Here is a 25,687-nt window from a genome sequence, read left to right as displayed (position 1 = left end):
GGCTCGAGTTTTCGGTATGTCGCGCTATTATCAACAGAGTGTATCTTTTGCTGCAGAAGAGACGTTCCGGGTATACAACAGTGCGTTGGTGCAAACTTCGACTAAATATATTATAAACAGGTACATGCTTTATACTCTTTCGTTAAAGATTCGCCCTTCCTTAGTGTTACCGTATCAGTAATTACCGTATAAGTGTGGTTATCAAGTAGTTACTGCAAGAGATAAAATGCACTGTACTCTATGGCGCAGTGCCAAACGGGTATACGAAACGCGATAGCATTGCAGCGGACGAAGGGCGCGCCCTGTGATGTGACGGTACATGATTTTCGTGGGGCCCAATTGGGAAACTCGACCATCGTGCAGGGACACGGGTTTCGATTACAACCACGGTAGCTTGTTACCGTGTATTCACACGAGCGACATCATGACGGAATACTCTAGTGGAAGAAAAAGCGAAAACACTGCTCACATAGCAAAAGTTCCGTCCCATGTTATGTTGAGCATTCACACGGTGCAGAATATCGGGAGTGGCGTACTGGCGCATTTAGCAGACGACACTTAGCAGACGCCACCGTCAGCGTGTTTTCCTGTCGTGTGCTACATAATATCTTGTGGCTGTGTAGCAGGATATTCCCCACCGTTAGCAGTGTACGTGAAGCGTCGTTGAGCGTTCACGCTCACGCGACAGAAGAAAGCTATGACGCTTTTCGCATCTTCCGCTTCTGGGGGAATGTCGCTCGTGTGAATACACGGTTAAAGTCACTGTACTATTTGGTGCGCGTTTCTGAACATCTGGCTAAGTGTCGGCGCGCTTTGTAGCACGCGGCTTCCTGGCATTATCGGCTACCGCGTCTCCGTCTCCAGACGCATTGTGCAGACACTGAGCGACCAGCGGCTCGTTGGTGGTAGCCAAGGTAGCTGGGGGAGTGCTCGCATCGCGCATTGGAGCGCGGCCGACGCGCGATCCCACTCTGCGGCAGAGGTGGGCAAATGCCCTCACGATCTTTGCCTTCACCTCAATTTTCGTCACAGATGTTTTTCCTCCTCACCTCACCTCACATCATTTTTTGGGGGACTTCGATCCTTACCTCACCTCATTTCAACCTCCTTTTAAAATTACTTTCCTCACCTCACCTCAATTTGTTTCTGAAAAATTTTCTTCACCTCACCTCACCTCAACATTTTCCAGAACACTTTTTCCTCACCTCACCTCACCTCATTTTTTTCTGAAAAATTTTCCTCACCTCACCTCAACCTTCTTTCTGAAGTATTTTCCTCACCTCACCTCAACCTTCATTCTAAAGTATCTTCCTCACCTCACCTCACCTCAACCTTCTTTCTAAAATATGTTAATCTTTGTTATAATTTTTGCCTCGTCGAGCTCACCTTAATCTGTAAAACGTTTTCACTTCACAATTGCTCTTTCAATTAGGAGTGGCGTTGCTCATAGCCACAGTTGCTTCGTGGTGCTAACACGGAATCAAAAAGGTATTAGGAGTGGGTAGGTGTATCGTTGCAGTTCGCTTTTTACTGCTTCGTTCCTGACAATAAGTTACAAGTAGCCACATCTAAGATTCATTGCCTTGCTTGGTTCGTCCTTCTTGCAACAAGTATCCACTACATGTACGATCAGTAAAAATTGGACGTAGGATACATGGGTAAAGAAGTTATGGAGTATCTCTCAAGCGAGAATGATAATGGAGCTGCGGAAGTCGTTTTCGGGATGTTATGCAGCTATACTTCGAATTACTTGTACATTTTGCATTTTTGTCGGTTATGACTTTATAGTATCGATCAATATTATTTAAATAGCAGACGTATTCATTTGTAGCCGGAATTCGGGGACCTTTTCTTCATGACCCTTGTTTTGAAGCAATCAGGGGGGGGGGGATATGTTTATTAAGAAAAAAAGAAAGGAAAGGTTAGCCAGGCAAAGAGCCGGCTTGCTATTCCAATCAGGTAGACGTGCTGTACAGATTACGAGTGACTTATGTGTTGACTTACTAATTAAATTACTTTATGTAGACACAGATCTCTTGTGCCTTTTCACCTAGCTTGATTGCCGTACTAAAAGCTCAATATTTCAACTTGTGGCAATACGGAATATATGCCATTATTTGCGCTTATTGCACTTAACGCGCGTGTTGTTGCCTCCATTTCTTACATCAGTCTCTGATAAGGCCATTGGTTGTCATGTACTATCGTTCCGAATAATACTTGAAAGACATCTGCTTACAGACTGACTAGTTTGGCTTTGTTGAAACCTAAACACCCAAAGCACACGGAACTATACTGAGTTGTTCATGTGTCTCACATCATGTATGTGACTCAACTGACTAGTTTGATTGTGTTGAAATCTGAGCTAAATACATATAAAGCACACATAAGCTATATTCACTTTTACGTGTATCTGATCTGACACGTCTATCATGTATCTGACTCAACTGAAAGTCTGGAACTAACGCGCTTACAGCGAACACATTTTAGTGCAGAGAGCCTATGCTCACAGTAACATTTCTGCTACATTGGTCATAGAAAAAGCTGGCTCTCGGTGCCCTTGAGATCGCGCAATTGAAAATAGCCGCTCCACATTTCCTCAACCTCCCTCTCAAAATTTTTTCGTCACCTCAATCTCAATTTCGGAAATTTTTTCTCACTCACCTCACCTCAAAGTCCTTGTCAAGAAATTTTCCTCACCTCACCTCACCTCACCTCAACCTCCTTCTTGAAAATTTTCCTCACCTCACCGCACCTCAACCTCCCTCTCGAAACATTTTCCTCACCTCACCTCAATCTTTCTTTTGAGAATTTTTCCTCACCTCACCTCAATTTCCCTTTTAGAAATTTTCCTCGCCTCACCTCACCTCAATGTGCGTGAGGTGAGGGTGATGTGAGGGTGAGGGCACCCTCACCCTCATTTGCCCTCGTGAGGATGCCCACCTCTGCTCTGTGGTGACACCAGCTCGCGTGGCGTGGCATGTGTTTGTGTCTCTCTGTCGCTCTCCCATGTTGTCGCTGCGCACTTCGTGAAGCTATGTGATGTGAGAAGTTGTAAATATTGTATGTTCTTGACATCACCCTTGTACAGATCATCATTCAATTAAAGTTTGTTTAGAAAAAAAAAAGAAAAGGAAAATCCAGCTCCAGTGACTCAGTGGGTAGCGCGCTGGCCATGTCACGTCGTGACCGGGAGGTACCTGGGTTCGAATCCCGGCTGTGGCTGTGGTCTTGGGTTTTTCCTGGGGTTTCCTCAGACGATTTCAGACATATGCCGACACAGTTCCCTTAGAAGTAGGCCCAGGACGCACATTCCCCCAGACCGTTAGTCGTGACGTTGCCCGTCTGTGTGAGGCCGTCAACAGCGAACTCTTTCAGACACCGACATGCGACTGCCTGGTCGGCAATGGCAAGACCACTGACATCACGGGTGACGTTTTTCGTCCTCCTCCTCGTTTCGCCCTGCACAGCGAGTTGAGTGAGAAAGCGCGGGTCGATGTTCGGGAGCGTTTTTTTCTGAGAAAAATAAATTGCGGACTGAGAATTTTTTTGCGTTAGTTGTCAAGTGAAATCACATCCTTTCATAATGCATCAGAAACAGAAGATCTTTGAGATGGCTTTCTGGGCACCTTTAAAGAAATGCTAAATTGCAAACAAATGCCAAACGCTAAAAGAAATGGTAATGCTCGAATTTCAAATATCGAGTATGAAGGATGCTACTTGTCTAATCACTAGCGGGGGGTGAATCCTCGACAATGGGCTAGAAAGAAAGGGAAATGATTTAGTACCTATTTATTAAAAGGTTTGCGTAATAGAGCATTTTCTGTACTTGGCTTGTCGTACTTGGTCTACTTGGCGTGATGGTTTTTCGTTCACATCGTAAAATTCTTACCTGAAGCAATTTTTCAGTACAGATATGAGACACTGAATTAGGACGCATATAGACAAGATAAAATACATTTGTCTTTGACACTTTTTTACACTGTAGGTCCCACATCGCGTACGTATGTACCCGACTATCGTACACTCAAAGAAGACAAAAAAAGTAATTTCAGACCCTTCGTGGACTAAATGCATTGTCACAAGGATTAGTCCCTTTGGGGAGTAAATGCACGGGACTAAATGAGTGTCACGGCGTGGGGACTGCATTTCACATTCCGTTCTAGCAGCCCTATACACATAATTCATGTGCATGAATGAGAATACTTTCAATTAAACCGCCAGCCGCGATATGTCGAGTGATATAAATGCGACATGCATAGGGCACAATTTCGCAAGAAATAACTTCTATTTTTTCCTCTGTGTGGGCGGAAAATTGCTAAGTTAGCTAAGTTATGTATACTCTTATTCCATCAATTCACGAAGAGAGAGCACATATGTACGTAGATTATTGCATTCAGGAGACCATTTGTGCAGTTCAGTGACTATTTGCAGTTCACTTTACTTTTCCCCTGTACAATATCATCTCATTTGTTGCGCAGAATCATGAGAGCACGTCAGTTACAAATCTTAATTAACGCCATTAGAAATTCTACAAAAACGCATTGTCCGTATGATTTCAAATCCTAATCCTAGGCAGTCAAGTTCAGTGCTGTTTAAAATTCTATTACCGTTTGAGCGATTGTGCTCTGAAAGCTGTGTCTTGTTTGAGTGGAATTGAATTGAGAAGAAAAGATGCTTAAGTACAATTCTCCGCGGGTAACTCGCACAAGTTGATCTGCATTACCCCATCATTTTAATGTTCAGCGGTTTTCAGATGTGTACGGTAAACGATTACTAATTGGTCACCAGGGCGCAATCAAATGGAACTCGCTACCAGTATCTGTTGTAACATCAAGTAACCTTCAACTGACCGTTAGGAGATACCTATCTCACATAGATAACTGGGAATCACAAACGTAACACGAAAACGGTTAGGAGCAACTGAGGTTTTTTTGAACGATAACTTTCGTGTAAGAGGCTGCACTTCTCCACCTGAAGAAGTGCAGCCTCTTGCACGAAAGTTCTTGTTCAAATAAACCTCAGTTGCTCCTAACCGTTCTCATGTTACTTTTGTGATTCCCTCATCGCGGGCTCCTTGACAGTGTTTCTTCTCTCTTTTTTGTTTCCCATTTCGACGTATAGATAACTGGGACAGGATTACGTAACATGTTTGATTATAGAACTGTTAATCGTTCTTCTGTAGATATTTATAGTTTTGAGTTAGAGTTTGATTATAGAAAAAAAAAAAAAACGGAAGATATTGAAGTCGTCACCTGACGAATTCTGCTACTTTCACAAAGGAAATGAAATGAAATGAAAGAAAAAAGAAAAATGAAAAGATAAAAAAAGAAAGAAATCACCCCTCCCGGTCACCGAACTGCTTTTGTTTTTTATAGGTTTGTTTTTCATTAATGTATTGCTTTTTGTTGCCAGAAGCTGCTATCAGTAAAGAATGCAAGATGTATATTTTTCCGGATCGTATTATCTTACCCTATATGATCCGCATGGTTTTTCTGGTGTTTAATCTGTGTACGTTGATAAACAATAAACAAAATTTTAAGTGAAGTGAGGTGTTTGTCTACTTCCTTATGCCCTCGTCTTTTGTGCGCTGCCAGTACGTTTAACTTACGGTTATAACGATTGGAGAAGGCTGTCCGTCATCGAAGGAAAAAGGAAAGTCATTCCTTCCACGAGAAGGTTACACCGGGCTTTGTCTCTCACGCTTATTGTTCCTCGTTAATATCTTTACGAGTTGTTGTCCCATTCTGAAGCGGGGTTGGATTTCCGCTTAGGCAGGTACAGAAACGGCGCAGTCATCCATACTCGGTTCAGTGTTGCCAGCGGTGAGACGGCAAAACATTTTACGAAGCCGGATGAAGGGTGGCAGCCACGCGTCCGGGAGGGAGCACATACACATATCGTCTGCTGGAAAAATATCGTTTGCTAGGCCTTGAAGGAGAGGCAAGACGTGCTTGGCATCGGGTTGCCTTCATCTTAGCGGGTGTGGCACACGAAAGGGTGTGGTGGCGGCATGCGTGGGAGGCTACAGGCGACGCACCCCATTGTTCCCGGATGATTCCCGCTCGGCACGCCGCTTGGCATGCGGTGATGCTGTACGCGCGTGGCTCTTGGGAAGGGTGTGTGATGGTCACGCGACTGGTGGAGGGTGAGGCTCGTGGGTAAGACGCAACAATACGTGTTTCTTTTATTGCTTTTTCAAAAGATAATTGAAGCTTGGATCTTATACCTTTCTTTTTGTTGGCAGGGGTGTCTATAGCTCAGTGAAATAAACGAGAAGTAAAAGCGCCTTTCTGCTAATATAAACGTCGCCACGTTTTTTCACTAAAATACCAGTAACTACCCTTACAGACATAGGACATTGATCATGTCAGTGCGGGTGCGGTGCTTTTGGGGTGTATTCACACAAACTGAACACCCCCATTTTCGTATCACCTGGCCGTATAGAGCAGATAGCCGATATATTGGCTAGCTGCTAACAAGCCATGAATGCAGATGGTCCTAATTTTTTATGACTTTCCTGCCTGCATAATCTTTGTTACGTATACCCCTGGAGGCCAAGAAAACAAGGAGGAGGCATAAGGGGAAGGTATACATTTCGGACGAATTGTAACAGAAAAATGGAAAACGTCAAGTGGTACATAGTTCAGTAGTACTTATCGTTCAGTTCATTTCCTTTGCTTAGAATACCCCGTAAGCCAACACGATGCCTTCTCTTCAGCGACATTACTCGGCGCTATACAGCCCACTCCACTGTAGAGTGCGACAAAAGCAGTACTCCACTTCCAGAGCGAGACGGAACTTATGGACAATATCTGCATAAGTGAGCCACATGAGTGAAAATTTCCTGTTTATTTCTTTTTCTTGTTTATTTTCTTATTCTTTTTTTTTATTCAATGGAATAACGAGTCGACCATGCGACTGACCTTACTGACCTCACTGAACCGGAAGGTATCGGGAAATCGCTGTGGTTGTATCACAAAACCCTCCGCTTATCTTTCCTTTTCCTTTTTTTTCTTCCAATAAATCCCCCCCTCCGCTTCTTCTCCATTCTTCTTCTGTCCGTTGACTGTAAACATATACCCTCCATCCCCCCTTGGTACCTTTTAGCAGGAATTTTGTATTTTGCCTAGTACTGAAGCTTGGGACGCATACAGGTGCCATAGAGTAATGGCGTAGACGGAGTTCTCGAACCTCTCCGTATTTTTCTTTCTTTAAACCAACAAACCAACAGAGGACTAACATGGCATTGACAGGTTAAAGTGCCAGCGCGGATTAAGTTTCGTGTATTGAGCGTCCTACACTCTAAAAACACAACTTCACCGCATAGCACGCTGTGCGCCAAACATGGTCAAGAATGGCGGGTTATCGCTTTTGATTCGAAGAGAGAGGGGGGCGTACGTCTTTTCGTGGCAATTTTTATATATCTAAGTTGCCACAACAAGGCGTACGCCCTCCTATCTCTCTCCGAATCAGAAGCGATAACCCTTTCATCTTAGCAATGGTTGACGCACAGCGTGTTATGCGGCGAAGTTCTGTTTTTAAAGTGTACCAAATTAGTGTCATATTATGTCAAATTTACGACATCGCAATCTATGTGTCCTACACTCTTAAAAATGAACTTCACCGCATAGCACGCTCCTCGCCAACCACTATCTCGAATGATATCGTTATCTGTCCTGATTTGTTGAAAATGGGAGGCGTACGCCTTTTCTGTGACACGTGTGCTGTTCATAATTGTCACAGAAAAGGCGTACGCCTCCCGTTTTCAACAAATCAGGACAGATAACGACATCATTCGAGATGATGGTTGGCTGGGAGCGCGTGCTATGCGGTGAAGTTCATTTTTAAGATTGTACTACACTCTTAATAATGAACTTCAGCGCATAGCACGCTCCTAGCAAACCATCATCTGTAATGGTATCGTTATCTGCCCTGATTTGTTAAAAACGGGAGGCGTACACCTTTTTTGTGACAATTATGAATAGTATAAATGTCACAAAAAAGGCGTATACGCCTTTCGTTTTCAACAAATCAGGGCAGATAACGATACCATTCCAGATTATGGTTGGCTAGGAGCGTGCTTTGCGGTGAAGTTCATTTTTAAGATATGTACAATATATTCTAAAAAATATTGTTTCTCTATAATATGTGACGCAGTAATTTCTACTTTTGACTGGGCCCTGACATCGCAGTGTCAGATATAGTGCATTCTCCGGTGTAGTGAAATTTTTCCAGGATATTGACGCAGACAACGAGTTTTGAGCCCAGAGTGTTTTGTGACTGTGGGTTTTGCTGTTCGACTCGTTGCGCGTTGCGCGCATTTTTAATTGTTTTCTGTCGGAATCACCACAACCACTAATCATCATCATCGCCATCATCATCATTCTCATTGGCATCATTATGGTGAGCTCACCATAGCATCATCATTGAGGAGTTTTCAACCTAGTACTGGTGCAAGTGATGGGGAGTTCCGGGCCTCACACTAGTGAAGCCAAAATATCCATTTTATTTTTTCTTAAAATCAATGGACAAATCAATCTGCTTTTGATAAGTATGACGTCGTATACGGTGCCCAATCTATACCCACGCGTCGGGCAACATTGCATCTCGAAGGTGGATTTCCGCCACCTCACCACAGCTGCTGGCAGTCCTCCAACGTGGGGCGGAGAGCAGAGACGCGCGCTGTTGCACAGACGCCAGAGCTCCAGGTGACGTCACCTTCACTTGGAGAACTAGAAACTATGAAGCTTTCTTTCGAACACTCCTATAGAAGCGCGTAATGTTTACTGTCGGCATTTATACATGTACATGTTTTGCGTACTGAGTCTTTGTGCGAGGAACATCTATAATGCGACATAAAATAATCTTCTTTACATCTTCATCTTTGTGGGTCGTGGTGGGGCCCGTCCTGCGTGCTGACCTATGTGAGGTGTATGAGAGTATGGAATAGATGCATGCCGGCTGGTGGACGAGCTTCATAATGTGTGCATTCGTCATTCATTCTGGGTACCATTACACCCGTTGTGTGGGCTATGTAGCTCTGGAGAGCAAGAATTACTAAGCATCCTGGCTCGTAGCTTCCGTTTATGTTTAGGAGTGCAGAGGACAACTGGGGCTTAGTCTGTTTTTGCAGAGGCGCGGGAACCATCGGCACACATCTTACATGCCAAAAGCGCTTGAACCTCCACGCGCTACTTTACACGGCACCCTTCTCGTTACCATCGGGACGGGATATCAGCCAATCTTGCCCGTCGTCTGCGTTCGGTGCTGCCTGCTGTCTACAAAACTACATTCCATCGACTTCCACTGTATTGTAACAACTGCCGCCATGGATGTATCCTGGGCTTCTCAAAAAGAATAACGTGTCACCAACTGCTGCCTGTCAACTTACGTTGCACCACATTCATAGTGCCTTCCGCGGTCACGGAACTGAAGCCTGCACTGACGTCCATTCATGCAAGGCGGATCGACACGAGACGTCGTATATGCACAACCTGACACTCGCTGCTTCGAGGTACGTTTCTACGTATCCAGCCCAGAGCTTGAATGACCCTCACAGCCTCACAGAGAGTTGGGCAGCGTTAGATATTGCGATATGGTCAAAAATATGACTCTGCCATAGTGGTTAGCGATGTACGTTTTTGTTGGCGTCACCATTCTGCAAGTCGGCTTTACCACATCGTCTCAGTGTCATGCCTGAACCGCATAGACACTAGGCGGTGCCGGCATATATGTTTAGGCCCCGCAACTACGCCCCTTTAGGGGGTGGGGGGGTGCAGATGCACAGACCTCGCTTGGACGAACCTGAGTAGGGTAAATTGTCCTAAAGTAACGGAACTCAACTTCGGGCCGTGCGGTGAAGCCGCCTTGCCGAATGGTGATGTCGCGATCTCAGCTTGTCGATATGGAAAGACGCCGCCGCTTCTGTACCGATAGCAGAATACTTTTTATGGAGAATATACTGTCAGAGCTAGCGCCATCTTGTGGCCATTGACCCGATGGTGGTCTACGTTTTGCGAGGACACTTATCACGGAGGGAAGAATCGGTTCTGCAGCGGTTGCGCCTCATTGTACGAACTCAGCCACTCTTGTTTAAAATGTGTCAGCTGGACACTCCGATCCGTCCTATTTACGATACAGAAACTGGCAGACTACACCTTCTTATCAACTGCCATCGAAGTTCACCGTGACAGACTCCGGCACAGCCTAGTTCGCCTGGGACATAGATTTCCCCACCGATCTTTCTTGACCCTACACAACATATTGGCATAACGGCAGCGGTACTGAACTTCCTTAGTGAAATGGAACTTCTTAGCGCAGTCACATCAGAAGTGACCAATGAAGCAACAATGACAACGACTTCAGATGCAGTAATTAATTCACCGTGTTTCCTATCTTTTCTTTCATTCATACCTTTATTTTTATTGTTTTGTCGATAAATAGTAGGCTACTTTAGTCTGGCTAACATTCCAATTTCCCTCATAAACATGTTCCCCTCCGCCCCACCCGCTTCCCGGTCATTGCTATCGCAGAGGGCTATACGCACCTTCACATTTAGCAGAACCCAGTAACCTTTAACCAGAGCAACACGTTACCTAATCAAAGTTCTCGTACCCGTCTCAAAATTACACACCGCGAGACCTCATCAAAGGATGCTCGTCGGGCCATAAAGTTACCGGAATTTTCCCACCCTCACAGTTTGCCGTCGTAGTATACTCTCATCGTAATCTTCTACGCTATTGTCACCCCAAGCGAGGACAGACAGTTTGAGCCCGAGAAGCACAATGCGTATATGAAAGCCATCAAGCTAGGGGGGCTGATTGTACGCGCAGTTTATGAAGTGTCGGCAAAGTTAGCCAAAGTTAATAGCCGTCGTTTTTACGCGTCTTTTCCCCATAGTACGTCTTAATGAAATGTCAGCTCGTGACCCCGTGTAGTGTACATGTGGGAGCACCAGTAGTAAGCAGCTGTTGGGTCTTTCCTTAATGACGTGGTAAGTATACGAATAGAACCTTGCTTACGGGGGCCTTTTGTTTGCTGTTGTTGTCTAGTTCTTAGCCGCATTACTTATTCTGAGTTGCTGCTTGCGATCTGCCGTGTGTGCTTTTCTTAAGACAATCATATTTTAGTGCGTGTTAAGGGGGCGCGGCGTCCATCAGCCTCATGCCTATAGGATACTTCATACATTTTTAAAACCGCGGAGCACAGCGAGGAATTTCTCAGTTTACTTGAAATATATATCAAGCCTAGTAGAGTTCAATGATTTCTAGTGCTTGATGAGGCTAGATTTTCGCTTGGGCTGAAGAAACGCTTGCACAGACCTCATTAAAAAAAGAAAAAAGAAAAGAAAGAAAAAATGACATTTCTTACTTCATCCACATTTTTGATCACTCACTAAATAAAGACGTACCAACTTTGGTGGATCAGTTGGTAGTGTGCCCGCATACTCCCAATGTTGCGGGTACGCACCGACCACTGTGGCGTCCCAGTTGCCGTGCAACGTAGAAGCCGATGTGCCACACATTCTCATTGCCTGCCAGCGGTACGAAGTCCACCGATCGAGTCTCCGGCGCCGCCTTGCTCATCTAGGCTACCGAGAGCTTTCCCTCGCGGTGCTACTTGGCCCTACCCAGCACGCTGAAGTCACGTCTGCGCTGACACGATTCCTTCGGGAATCTAAACTCCTGGGCATTCTCTGATGCGCAACGATTAGTGAAGGAGCTGTTACTTCTGTATTTTTTGATAATTTTCTGTACCCCAGCTGTTTTCTTCTGTTTGCTTGAAAGCATTAGGGAATAGCAAGCCCACACCGTGGCTAACCTTTCCCTTTCCTTCTTACTTTGCATTAAACATATTCCCCCCCCCCCCAGTTGCCTCATTACACAAAGCAACGAATTCTTGAACATAAAACAACCGCAAACGAGAATTCTAACCTCATTAAGCGCTAGAAAGATATAGCTAAAATCAATACATCCAATAATATGTCCTCTACATTGAGTCGTCCGCCTGCTACAAGATTTTTTGTCGACTGTGGTTGGCCGACAAGACTCGCTAATATTTCACTTTCAAAACAGTTGCAGAGCGTAACATAGTCACATAACCGGCGGTGTATAACACATAACATACAACAGGGTAGTGGCGTAAGGTCCCTGTCCTGCGTGGTCGGGGAAACAAGGATGAAGGTTTGTCATGTGCTGAAGAGTGAAACTGCATAGGCACCTGTGAACACTTGACCAGGGGCCCAGCAGCGCTCTCGGACATTCCGATCACGTTCAGCATCGCCATCGCCGCTCCGATCATTCCCGTCATCTCTCATCGTCATCACTCATCATTGTCACCACTGATATTAGACCCCCTAGCTATGGGGTAGCATTCCACTCCTAGAGTGGAAAACCTCCCCCCTTCATCATCAGAATATATATGTTGTTGTTGTTGACCAGGGGCTATGAGGACTGTCACTTCTTGACTTGTCGGTTGAAACGAAGCGATATTTGTAGGCAGCCATTGTTGCGCGTAGAACCGACACCACCTTGATAAAGGGACCTTGCCTAGTGGTGGTGGTGGTGATGATGGAACTGCTTGCCGTAGTCGGCTATGGCGGGCAACGTCACGACTATCGCAAGGGGAATCATGCGTCCTGGGCCGACTTCACAGGGAACTGTGCCGACATTTGTCTTAAAGCGACTGAGGAAACCATAGGGAAAACACTCAGACGACGCAGCCGGCGCACGGATTCGAACCCAGGTCATCTCCCAGCCTCGGCGTGGAATGCCATCACCGTAGCCACTATAGCTACTGCCGCCGAAGCACGGTCGTCATTGGCGCACTCTTAAATGTTACGTCACGTCCTTTAAAGGGCACTAAAGCGAGAAAAAAAAATCCCCAGTGAAATGGAAGATTCCGTTACCTTGACGTCAACCCAAAAGGAACGGGACTCATCCGTTGCGTTGTTCATGATTTATGAGCGAAAGAAACCGCAGTGCATACGCCTTCCCTCTCCTTCTCAAGAAGTGCGACAACACGCAGAGGGCTTCGAATGGCCCCTTCAAACGATCTCCTGCTATGATTGGGGAAATAGTTTTGCGGAGACCAATGAGAGCGCATTGTTGGCCCGTTTGAGAGAGAGAGGAAGAGGGTAAGTAAATTACAACGCAACCGATGAATCTCGTGCTCCATGCGCCTCACCTGTCATGTGTGTGTGGGGGGTGGTGGTGATCTCATCCACATAATATCCAACATGTAATGGGGCTGGGTGCCGCAACAGAGGCGGTGAAACACACCACGGCATCGTTATGACGTGTCTGCTCTCGCGCCCCACTTTGAACATATTGGTGAGGTTGCGGTCAACAATTTAACGAAGAAACGCACTTGCTAATGTGCCATTAACTTAACCATTTGATTCCCATCTCACCTATGTAACAACCCACATATAATAGGGTAAGGTTCCGTATACTTCCTGCATGCGGTGAAGCACCTTATGTCATCATCATCATCTGCTGTTGTTCTTCAACCGGAGCCAGTGAAGTAGCGCTTCTGAAACACTAAGCATCGTCTTTACTCACGGTTGTTGACAATTCCTATCAAACATAGTTCTCGCAAGTCGAGATCATCCTGCGTCGCCCGCCTTCGCCTGCGTGTCTTTTGTACGAACTTGAGCTTACAATACAGGTATCTGGGTGCTTGCATTTCATTCCGAAAATTTCCCATGGCTGAGCATGAACACAACCCCCGTGCAACCTTTCCCACCCTCCATAGTACCGAACATAAATGACCATTAACAACACGAGGTTGGTCACAGCAACGTCGCTTAATCAGAATGAATCATCCCGGCACTTCCGTCCGAACTCCACCTGCGGAAGTTTGACGACAAGACAGCGAGCCAAGAAGCCATAATCGATACACTTTCCTCCAGCACGCATCACTGCGTTCGCACGCCCCCTTGTGTATTGCCAGGGCATGCCGGTGTAAATGCACACACAACGGAAGAGTGAAAAACAAGAGGGGGTGCGGCTGTCGCAACGAGGACAATTAGTGTACAGACGACAGAGGCTTTCTTCTTCAGCCTTTTCTTCGAGCGTGGGAATGAACGCAAGGTGACAGACTGGTGGCGGATGTATTATACGCATGACCCTCCTGGTTGTTTGTATGCTGATCGGACGCTACGCTGGTGGAGATGCTATGGGAGTGGAATAAAGTGGAGACACATGGGGTTGTGTACTGATGTGCCGAGAGGCGTCTAGGTGCCATGCGCGTAGCTTATATCTCGACTAATCAGTTAGTTAATAGTTGCACTTTTCTTATTGATATACGCTGTTCATGACGAAAGGCACGGTTTATTTCCTTGCTCTGATACTCGTGACACTGTGGATGGCTATTGTGAAAACCTGTGGACCCATGTAGATGTCAGTACCAAAGTAGATGTCAGGCGGTACAGTAGGGTAGAATACGGAGCCGAATGTTCCCACATTCCCTGCCTGATTTCCAGATTTCTCCGGAGATCCATACTAGTTTTGCAAATTAGAGAAACCAGTGTTAGCGTCGTCATCTATGGGACTGCGTAACGGGCTTGTCCTAGCATTGCTTTGTAGGTATTACTGCTGACGACCGATAAACAATCAGTCAATCAATCAATGACCCAGTGGATAAAAACATCCGGTCTTGGTGGTAGCCAAGGTCGTGCTAAAGACAGGGAGGTTCGCGGTTCGAATTCTACCACCGGCTCTGCTGTCTGAGGTTTTCCCCGGGTTTTCCGGCAGACATTCCAGACGGATGCCGACACAGTCACCCTAAAGTCGGTCCAGGATGCATATTAGCACCCCTATCTTCCACTCCTTACTGCTGTCCTCTCTCCGTCTGTCCATGTCTGTACGCCGCTCATAACCACAGTTGCTTCGTGGTCAAATCAATCGGTAAGCAGAGAAGCCTTAGTGCGAAATATGGGGTTCTGTGCCCTGACTCATCAGTGCAGTAAAAAAACTCAAAGTTCATCAATAGTGCAGTATGATGCTGACAGGGCTTGAACAAGACAGGGGATCTTCAAACACGTCCGCTTACACGACACACAGCCAACGTGCCCAAACTGGTGTCCCCTTACGGATTGTCCATTTAACGGGTCCTGACAAGAACATGATATAACGTAAACAACAAGAACTAACCGAGGCAGGCCAACAAATATGGGCGACACAAACGCAACTTTGTCCGCTTTTGTGTCATTTAGCAGCATACTTCCGTTGTCCATTCACCAATCCATCTTCTATACAAAGGAAGCACCAACGCTTTTCTTCTGCCATCGTACAAAATCTGTCCCCCACCGCACTGCAACCCATTCTTGCTCGTATATCGTGCAAAATTCCATCGACAGAAACGTGGGCATGCATTTCCTTCCCTGTTGCTTTCCCCTGAAGCGGCCGTGGACTTGTTGAGAGTTCAATATTAGGTCCGGGAATGCGTATTCACACGGCCTATATCTAAGAGGCAGTGAAAACGCTGGGCGTGGTCGCACTGTGATAGCCAATTCCGCGGTCATTATGTTTTTATTCTTGCGCTGCCCGTACTACGTGTCTTCTCATTTGCTTATCTTTTCCCTTTAATGGGATCTTCTCGTTACGTTGCGTCGCTAATGACGTTAGCTTCAATCAATCAATCAATTATGTTCTCTCATTAGTTGTATATGGGCTTCCGTCCTCGAGCTGGGCTCGGACGATGGCTTTGGAAAAAGGAAAGTGAATGTGATGTGTCGTGCGAAACTTGAAACCGTTTCTTACATTGCAGTGCGCTTGTTCGTGGGCGTCTTGGTTGACAGCTTTCGTTTCTAGTAGAACAACATCTGGTTGCAAGGAGGATCTAAGCGCGTATAAAGTGTATTTGAAACGAAACCGCAATGGCCATTTTGACGAAGAAAGCATACACTTCCGATTTTGAACAAATGAGGAATCAGGAGGACATCATTATGATTTACGTTTGGTTTGGAGCATGTTTCGGAGCCTGTCGGAGCATAGTCAAAACGACGTCATTCGTTATGAAGTTTTTTATTTATTGATTTGTTTTTTATTTTTTTCGAGTGCGAACCGTGTGCATGGGGCCGAACGGACGAATACTCAAGTCACATCGTAAACGACTCCGCGTGTTTCTTTTGTTTAGAGTTAGTCCGCTGGAGATTGCCGAGTCCGAAGGAAATGACGAATGAATCAACAGAGGAAAAGGAATGGGGACGCTTGTATACTTCGCAAGGTGGGAACTGGCTACTGGAAGACTCGCGTTACAACAAATGAAGGAACTAAAAGGGAAAGAGACGTCGAAAAGCGGAAAATCCAGCGATCCGGTGAAAGTGGTTTGAAGAAAGTCTCTTTTTGAAGTCTCAGGTCGGAAGGGGGGGGGGGGGAGGATATGTTTAATGCTGATAGAGCTAAAAAAAAGAGAGAAACCGAAAGAGAAAACAGGAGGGAAAGGTTAGCCATGATGTGGGCTTGCTATTCCCAAAAGCAAACAAACAAACAAACAAACAAAACGAAGATAAAACCGATTACAACCGGGGAATAACCCGATATTTCCATCAGTATCTGTTCTTCTGATTCAAACAGAATTCTGATTCGATCGAAAAAAGAAAAATACGGAGATGTGCAAGAAATGAAGATGTGAAGAAGAGCAGAGGTGGGAATTACTTTTATTTTGTAATACATTACCAATACTCACTACAATTTTGGAAAGAGTTGAGCTGAGTTGAGTTGAAAGAAACGCATTCCATACTCATTACTTTGCCAGGCTTAGGATCGCATTAGTAATGCCATGACTTTGTTACTTTATTATGAATATTTTAAGTGCCCAGCCAAGGCGTTGGTGATGGTGCATACACAAAAGCAGAGCACAAACGAAAGGAGCAACTGTGCAACTATAACGAGTTGCTTAATTTGTAGCCCTTCTTTACCCGTATTCGGTGCCGGGGAGCGGGCTTTGATTGTTGACGCCTGTGACATGGGTGCCGGACCTCCGTGCATTGCTTTGCTCTTTTGAGGGGTACCGGCGCCGTCGAACTGCTTGTTTAGGGGAGTGCACGTGAACAACAGCACAAAGAAGAAGAAGAAGAAGAAAAAAGAATTGCTGGGAATCGAAGGTGTCGGTTTAGTTTCTACGATGAAGAGAGAAACGAAATGGTGTAGCGAACAGCAACAACAACAACAACAAATAAATCGTGACTATGACATGGGGTGATTCACCGCTAGAGAGCAGTACACACTACCCTATTACACGCGAAGCATTACATGTGAGATATGAGAATAAATGAGTGTGTAGCGACTTTCCGCAGAAGCCAGGGGATTCCACCAGCGTATGGTTTTACGTCGTGCGTGCTGAAGACGGACTTGAACGTTAAGTTCAGGGGGCGTGGGAAATTACTGATAGCCGCTTAGAAAGGTCTCCACAAGCATCTCCTTGAAAACATCTCGCTAGGCAAATAAACGGTATGGAGTTTCGAAAGCTAGTTTTCTTTAACATTGTGATCCATGCGCATTCTCTTCTTTTTGCTTACCGGGGGGGGGGGGGGGAATATGTTTAATGCTGATAGAAAAGAAAGGAAGGGAAAGGTTAGCCATCATGTATGCTTGCTATTCCCAAAAACAAACAGAAACAAACACAAAGTAAGCTGCAGAAACAGCGACACAGAAAATTAAGAAATACAGAAAAAGACAGCTCCTTCACTAATCGTTGTGCTGACAGTCATGAGGGGGGTATCAGAGAGTACCCAAGAGAGAGAGTGCTTGCCAGGTTTTGGTACTTCAGTCGTTCAGTTTTGGAAGTTGGAGCTTATGCCGCGAATAAAATTAAGCCCATTACTTGAGGAGAAAATGAAAAAGTCAATTTTTCAATAAGCGTCGCGTATTAAAAATAATGTAAACCATTAAGCTATGAGGAACGTTTTGATTGACATGGAGAGATAGAGCGCCGAGGCGGGAAACGCGAAACACACGCAGGATTACAGTTATTACTCAAAGGCTGTGTAAGGACGCTGTCTTGGTCTCGGTCCCTAAATCCCGTCCCGGGATTCGTCCTGAAATTTCCAACACTAATGCTGACATCAAGAGCAGCAGATCTCCGAATATGCTGAAAAGGAAAAGCAATCCGCAAGAGATCCTAAGAGGTAACACACTCATATTTGTATACCATGTAGGCACTTATAACGGAAAAGTATACCGCGTGTTGCTCTACTAAAATTCAGGGTGCTGCGATTCAACATGTCCAATAAAGTATGATAGTCATAATACATTATACAGCATTATATCTATCGTAAAATATCCTAACAAAACGCTTCAGTACTCGTTCGATTTTTTCGCTATTGGTTGCGGAAATTGAGTTCCAACTTCCAAGAAACGGAAGCAAATTCAAGTTTCGTCGTAAGGTAAAGTCTGGATCCTTAAAATCAGCGATAACACGACGGAGAATGCCGAGCATGCGGTAGCTTGCACCAAGAATATAGCCAAAATGATGATAATTTTGTGCGATTTGGTGACTTAGACGGCGAGGTCACGTGTATACAGTCAACCTTCACACTGTCGCAGTCATTTATAGTATGCTGACACTTGGCAACAATCAATTACCTTACGTGTAAGGGTCATTGTATGGTCTTCTTAAGGTTAATTCGTATGTGGTTCATATTAACTGTTTTGGAACAGAGCAGATATCATCCTGAAGGAGTACACAATCAGGAGTAGAACCAATTCTACGAAAAATCTGTATAACGTCAGCACACTGCAAAACCCATGAGCACCTGATATGATAAAGATAATGGATAAGCAGATTGAAGAGGAGTCGAGGTCAGAGAATCGACCCTTGAAGAATACCTGACGAGGATAAGTATGCCATTCCAAGAGCACCATTCACGCGAACGTACGAGTAGTTTATACGATTTGATACTAGAGCTCAATAATAACCCATGAAGTCGACTAGAAATGGCCAAGAGTTTCAGTTTGTACAGCAACAAGTTATGAATAACAGAATCAAAAGCTTTTGTTAAATCAAAGTATTTATACCAAATTTGTCAAAATTACCAAAGTATTTATACCAAATTATACCAAATTAGTCTCAACCAGACTTGTGCGTAACGCGTTACTAGTAATTGCGTAAAGTAAAGTAATAAATTACTTTTTTGAGTAATTTTTCGAGTAATCAGTTACTTTACTGTCAAAGTAATTTTTCGAGTAATCAATTACTTTTCTGAGTAATCGATTACTCAGTATTTGATTACTTTTCCGGCAGAGATTAGCTTATCTTTCAGATGTCCTGCCCGAAGTCAAACCCCTGGTGCCGGGCTGTTCTACTACAGCAAGCGGAGGATGTAATAACACTGTAATTGTAATTACGTTCTGTAATCCCTCCCTAATCTCTTCCTATACCAGTGTGTGATGGCACCTGAAGCTTTGGAGTCATGGGGAAATTCCACGCAATCCTCTTCCACAATCGCGTCAACGTTTTCCCGGGCGATAAATACAGTAGACGTACAGATCTCCTTGTCTACGTGTTTTTGTTTGTCTTGTTACTTCAGCTGTTCCGCTGTTGAACCTTTTTCTTTTCCTTTTTTTTCTGAGGCACAACAAAGACGGTTATAATTTGCGTGATTGCAGAGTAACGACCGAAGTAACGCGTTACTTTTCTACTCGTTACTCAATTACATGTGAAGTAGAGTAATTGGTAATGATAATCAATTACTTTTTTACTTTAGTACTTTACTTTAGTAACGGTAACGGTAATCAATTACTTTTTTCGAGTAACGGGCACAAGTCTGGTCTCAACCGATCTGTTACTTATAAACCCGTGTTGGGCAGGGAATATTTTTTCTTCGAACAAAAGTAATTTCAAAAATTTTCACAAGTGGAGACAAGATGGAGATAGGTCGAGGCTTTAATCGATTAATGACATTAGTTTGGTATTACATTTTCCCAGAAGTCTCTAACGCAGTCCTCCGTGTTTGCAGCGCGTAAAGAGGCGTGATTAGACTTTTACACTTGATCACGCATTACCGGTCATAGTAGGGCTAATTAGGGCTTTTGCAAAATTGCTTCGTATTAATGATGTCAAGAAATGAGAGCAGCGTTCATACTCTGCGTGAACAATCATAGATAAGATTAATTGCAGCGCAGAAGGAGTTAATGTTCAAAGACACTTGAGCTGTGTCCTCCTTCTGGGCGACCTGGTCAGTGACAAAGGTAGCTCGGAAAAACCAGTCAGAATTCGTAACCAGTCATGGATAAAACATACCCCAGTCAAAATTCTACTAGCTTGACACAATGATTTAGACCATCTTTGCACAATGAACTTTCATCCGAAGTAACCATCCAAACCAGCATGGAGCGCAGGAAATCCAACAGTGAAGCCTTCTTTAATATTCACAAGCTTTCATGTAGTAGCCTACATTTCTTCATTTCACCTGAAGAAATGCTGACTACGACATGAAGGCTTGTGAATATTAAAGAAGGCTTCTATTCTGGACGCTGGTTGCTTTCTTCACTTTCCTCTGCTGTATCCAGCATAGAGCAAAAAAAATAAATAACTAAATAAAAAAAAACAAAAAACAAACAAACAAGGAATACATTACGATGATGGCATGGCGTGTTTGTCCCATAATTTGCTGGATATTATTGCAGGGAGAGGGGAATGACTGGACATGCTTCGCTAATTACACGCTTTCCTAATGAGTCATGTGATTGAATTTGAATATGTATTCACGATCACCTTGTGTCCCTGCAGTGCATTACTGTTCACGTGGAGACGATCAGCAACATTGAGCTGTGATACCTGTAGGGCCGAGTGATGCTGGACACGTTGGACTCATCTCGGCATCTGGTGAGTTTTTTCGAAAAGTTATTAGATGCTATGTTTGGACGCGACATACGCGATAATGTGGGCCAGTCGACGTCGCACGAACGTGCTGTCGTGGGACTCCGGGTAGCTCCTAGTGGGACTTCGGCTCAGCGAATGGAGGCGAGTTGAGTTGAGTTGATAAGAAAAGAAAAAAAAAAAAAACGGAGAAACAGACAGTCATTACGAGAGCCGGCTACTCCAGGTCACTTAGAAAAAACAAAAATGGCTAACTACAATAAGAACAATGAGTGACAAAGACACTGAGTCAGTCACTCACACACACTGTCCACACACACTGTCAGTCACACTGTGTCTACCAACATGGAGTCTGCGCAAAATCGCACAAATGCCCGCGTGGCATGGAACTGGTGGTCGGTTGTCCAAGGGCCCAGAAACTTAACAACATCGAAGGGTCTGCCATCTAGCCAAGCTAAACAAACTTGTAGAGACAGTCTGTGCTGCTGATACCGTGGACAGGATAATAAGATGTGTTCAGTGTCCTCAACAGTCCCATACGTGCCACAGTTAGGTGAATCCGCCTTTCTAAGCTTGTGAAGAAGACGTCGGCTGTATAGGGCACATTGAGGCGCAGCCGGTGGTAAGCTGACGCAAACGGCCTAGGGAACGATGTCGGGAAAGTAGAGGCAAGCTCCGGGTCAACGCGGTGTAGCAGCGAGGCCAGAGAACCATTGTGCCTCAGCCAGTTGGCGACACAAAGCAGTCAACGTGGCCCTAGCGTCGGACTTGCTGTAATAAATGAGTCGTGACATGCGCTTCTGATGTGCTCTGCGTGCGGCAGCATGAGCCGCATCATGCCCAGGTATGCCGCAATGTCCTGGGTTCCATTGAAATGTCGTGTCCAGCAGCCACCGCCTCCACTTGATCCGTGAGGCTTGGTCTTGGAGGCGATTTGAACCATAACTTGGATACTCGCCCCAAACTGAGTATTTCTTTCCTGAATTGAGCGGCTCGTTGACATAACGTTTCTAACGCTTCACCCAAATTCTGGATCAATTATGAGCACCAGTTGGAGACGTCAGCACCAAGCCAAGAGGAACGTATAGTAACACCAGACCAACAAGATTGGTGCTGTCGAGGAACGGGAGACATAGTGACAAAAAATGTCCCCAGCATTTTTTTCTTCTTTTCATTTTAACAAGGGGCGTATATCTAGATGAGGCGAACGCTGATGTGCGTGCCCCTTTAAAACCGCGAAATATGCCCGAAGTTTTCGTTTCCATTAATTGTGTTTTCATTGACTCACATTCTCACCCGACAACGACTTTTTTTGGTGAGGATATACTCTGTACAACTGGGCCGCGGGAAGAAAGCACACTGATTCACGCTGACCATGGAGGGTCAAGAAGGAGGCCAATTTCTACCTCATCACGTATATTCGCCCCTTGATTCGCGAGAGATAACTCAATTTGTTCAATCTAGTCTAGCCGACACCATGTCGACCCCTTCACGCCCTCAGGTCGCCCTGTAAGCGCCATTGAGAGAACTCAATTCTCTTCGTTGCGGACGTTACGTAATGATTCATTGCCATTGCTCCAGACAAATCTCTTCTGCATCGAGCAACCATGATTTATTACCCACGTATCTTTTATTGTCGTTCCGCACTCGGCATTACGAAGTAACGCACGTCATATGACGAAAAAGAAGAAGCTGCATAAACAGACAGATGGAACGCGGTGTGGACTGAGGCGAGTTTATTGTGTTTTATTCGAGGGTAGCGGCGGTTCTTCTTTTATGTCGGCAACATTTGAGTGCGAGCCCCTTCCGGATTGGTCCATCAAACGCGCCCTCGTTGATCTGCTTCGGTTTGTCAATCAGTCAACGTCTGGTGAAAAGAGCTTCTGGAATTGACTCAAGGAGTGAGCAGAGGAATTTCTGTTGCTTTTTGTTGCCCTTATTTATATTTTGTTTCTTCACGTGACACGAGGGAATGTTTGATTGAATCGAATGCGCACGAGTAGCGTTGAAGCGGGTTGGAACGTTGCGTCGTCGGCGAAATGGGAGAAATAATTCAGCGACAAGCTGTTCCGCGGCGTGTAATCTACTGATGTATGACAGAAGCTCACAACAACAGAAATATAGGCGGTGGTATGTGTTTTGCTATCGATGACGATGGCGTTGCGGCTAAAGATTTGGACCCCGTTTCAGAACATAAAAAGATTATACGTGAGGGATTACACAATTCCAGGAAGTAATATCAAACTAGATATGCTTTTTTTTGGCTGATGCGTTTCACACATTCGGTGCGGGGGGGAGGGGGGGGGAAGAAAGAGAGATTGGGTTCTATTGCTTGATCTGCAGTTCTGCAGGACGTCGCCGATGTATTGAGTGTTAGAGGGATAATCCATAGAAAAAGAATTCCTGGCCATCGCTGTACCAAACCCCACCTAGAATGAAGGTAACTGGTAGAAAGCACGTGTCTTATTTACAGGTTCAATTCTAGAATTACGACCATACTCCGCTTGCTCAGAACATTTCATCATGTATTTGTTGGTGGGAACATTTCTGGTGTACATGTCTTCTCGTTGTTGCCACTTGTGAACTTTCAAGAGTTCAGACAGAAGCCTGGTGGCTCGCCTCGCACGAACCCTTATTTTGAAAACCATGGAGTGCTTATTCCTGGAAGCATTTGATGCATTTCTTGTGTCGTTACGAACATATTGTATTCACACGTGCGAGTGAATGAATTAATGAATGAATGAATGCGTGGAAAGACCTTATTTCGTCTGCCATTGAGACGCGGAGTTGGGAGAAAAAGCTGTCTACAGCTTGATGGGCTCCCAGCCCCAATCCACACCTGACAGGCAACAGTAAGCAAACACTATACGACAGATACGATACGTTTTTTTTTTTATTACACATAAAGATATTTTCAGTAGATAGGTAACATATAATATCAGCAAGAGAGATATTTATACAGTATACTTCAAATGCACAAGATTGGATGTTCAATAACTAAGGCGCTGCTTGCAACCAGGAAAATGACTGGTGATTGATTTCAAAACCACGGTCAGATAATCTATTGAGGAGTGATGATAATGTATAGGAAAGGGACTGCATACCATAGTCAGTTCTTAATCGCGGTAATTTCCATTGGTTTATTTGTCTAATGTCATGCGCAGGGGCATTTTGTTCTAGTGTGACAACAAAACGAATATCTTTGTACATTCTTATGTATACATGCGTCAGTTCTGTGCGTCTCTGACCCCTTTTACCAGTACTGCGAAGCTATGGCGGGTTGCTCGAAGTCTCAGGGAAGCTCCTCCAGCGAAGAACCCACTGCGATCTCTATCTCTCTCGATTACCAAGTCTGAGAAGGAAGTGGCATGCGAATTTTGCAAGACCATAGCAGCGAGTTCCGAGGCAGCGAAATGTCCATGCTTTCATGAACATGTTTTGCAGCTACAGCGCGCTATTAACCGCTCCTCCATCTTCTGACCCCTACTTGGATGCAGACTTCACGTTTGCAGAGCGCAATGCGGCCCTTGCGTTTTCTCGGAAAAAGTCGTCACCTGGTCCGGGCTTGGTCACCTATGCAGCGCTCCGCAACCTGAATGACACCTGCCTTTTGGTCCACTTAGAGATCTACAACCAATCATGGGGGGATGGACAAGTCCCTGCTCAGTGTAAAGAGGCCCTAGTGGTGCCCATACTGAAACCGGAAAAACACTACTTGGATCTGGCGTCTTTTCGGCCTGTCAGCTAGAAGAAAAAAAGGCAAGCAGAAAGGAAAGGTCAGCCAGACAGAAGTCGAGTTGCTATTCCTTGTAGAAAAAAAAAAGCCACTGCAAGCTTTCATGCAGGCCACTGGACTCCTCGAAGAGCTCCGAACAGAACTCCGACGTGTCGTGGCCTTCGCGTTCACCATAATTCATCCTCTCATACCCTCTGTGAAGTGGGGTACGGTCCTGTGGCTACTACGGGGAAACCTCCCATGTCATCATCACTTCTCCTTCATTTGTTTTTATTGTTGTTGTATGTACATAGACGATACTCGTAGATAGTTACAACGCTTAGCAAACTGTACAATTTAAAATACCTTTCCATAGAATCACGGTTGCCAATATTGACTACAATTGGAATCATCCATATCTTCTTTTGCTTGATTAAGACTCGATTTAGATTTTCTTTTGATGTAATTCCCCACATAAAGAGTGAGTTAGAAAGTATAAATTTAACACGAAAAGGGAACATAAATCTATATCTAGCGGTGATACCTAAAATTTGGACAGTTTGTTTTGGACATACTCTGTGTGCTGAACCCAGAGTAACTGCTTATTGAAGATAATACCTAAGCATTTAAGAGAATTCACTACATCAAGAAGAGAATTGGGACACATTATCTCTTTAGTGAAGTTAACCCATTTATTTTTTGGGCAAAAGATAACAACTTTAGTCTTGCTAGTGTTAAACCGTAGACAATTCAAGCTAACCCATTGTGCATGGTTGCGGAGCACCTCACTAGCAGCGTCTATCAGTATATCTACATTCAAGCCACTGTCGTGTCATCTGCATATGAAATGAATTCACAGATGACAGCTAAGTTAACCAAGTCATTCAGGTGGTACACAATAAACAGAAGAGGCTCCAGTACACTTCCGTGGGGTGGAGCACTACACAAGTAACACTTTCTAAAGATGATTCAGGCATCCCAAGTGGACATATTGCTTACGGTGTTTTAGGTATGACTGTAATAGCGGTTGAGTTTACAAAGCAAAACATCATGGCTTATGCAATCAAATGCCTTGCTAAGATACAAGAATATACCAAAGAGCTACTTGGATTCAAAGTTTTGAAGTATTAATTCTTTCTGTTGAAG

The 25,687-nt window shown here is 44.8% G+C and overlaps 1 protein-coding gene across 1 annotated transcript in view; it reads left to right on the top strand.

The window, feature by feature from the left end:
* LOC135394538 (Krueppel-like factor 12) overlaps positions 1-25,687 on the top strand; it is a 334,317-nt gene that overhangs the window by 36,757 nt on the left and 271,873 nt on the right. Inside the window, exon 2 of the mRNA XM_064625320.1 lies at positions 20,737-20,832. Coding sequence (XP_064481390.1) covers positions 20,800-20,832 — 33 coding nt within the window. The 5' untranslated portion in view covers positions 20,737-20,799. The remainder of the gene's footprint in view (positions 1-20,736; positions 20,833-25,687) is intronic.

The sequence above is a fragment of the Ornithodoros turicata genome, chromosome 5 (genome assembly GCF_037126465.1).
Source record: "Ornithodoros turicata isolate Travis chromosome 5, ASM3712646v1, whole genome shotgun sequence".
Lineage (NCBI taxonomy): Eukaryota > Metazoa > Arthropoda > Arachnida > Ixodida > Argasidae > Ornithodoros > Ornithodoros turicata.
Note: the sequence above shows the minus strand (reverse complement) of the source record. Positions and strands in the feature narration are given on the sequence as shown.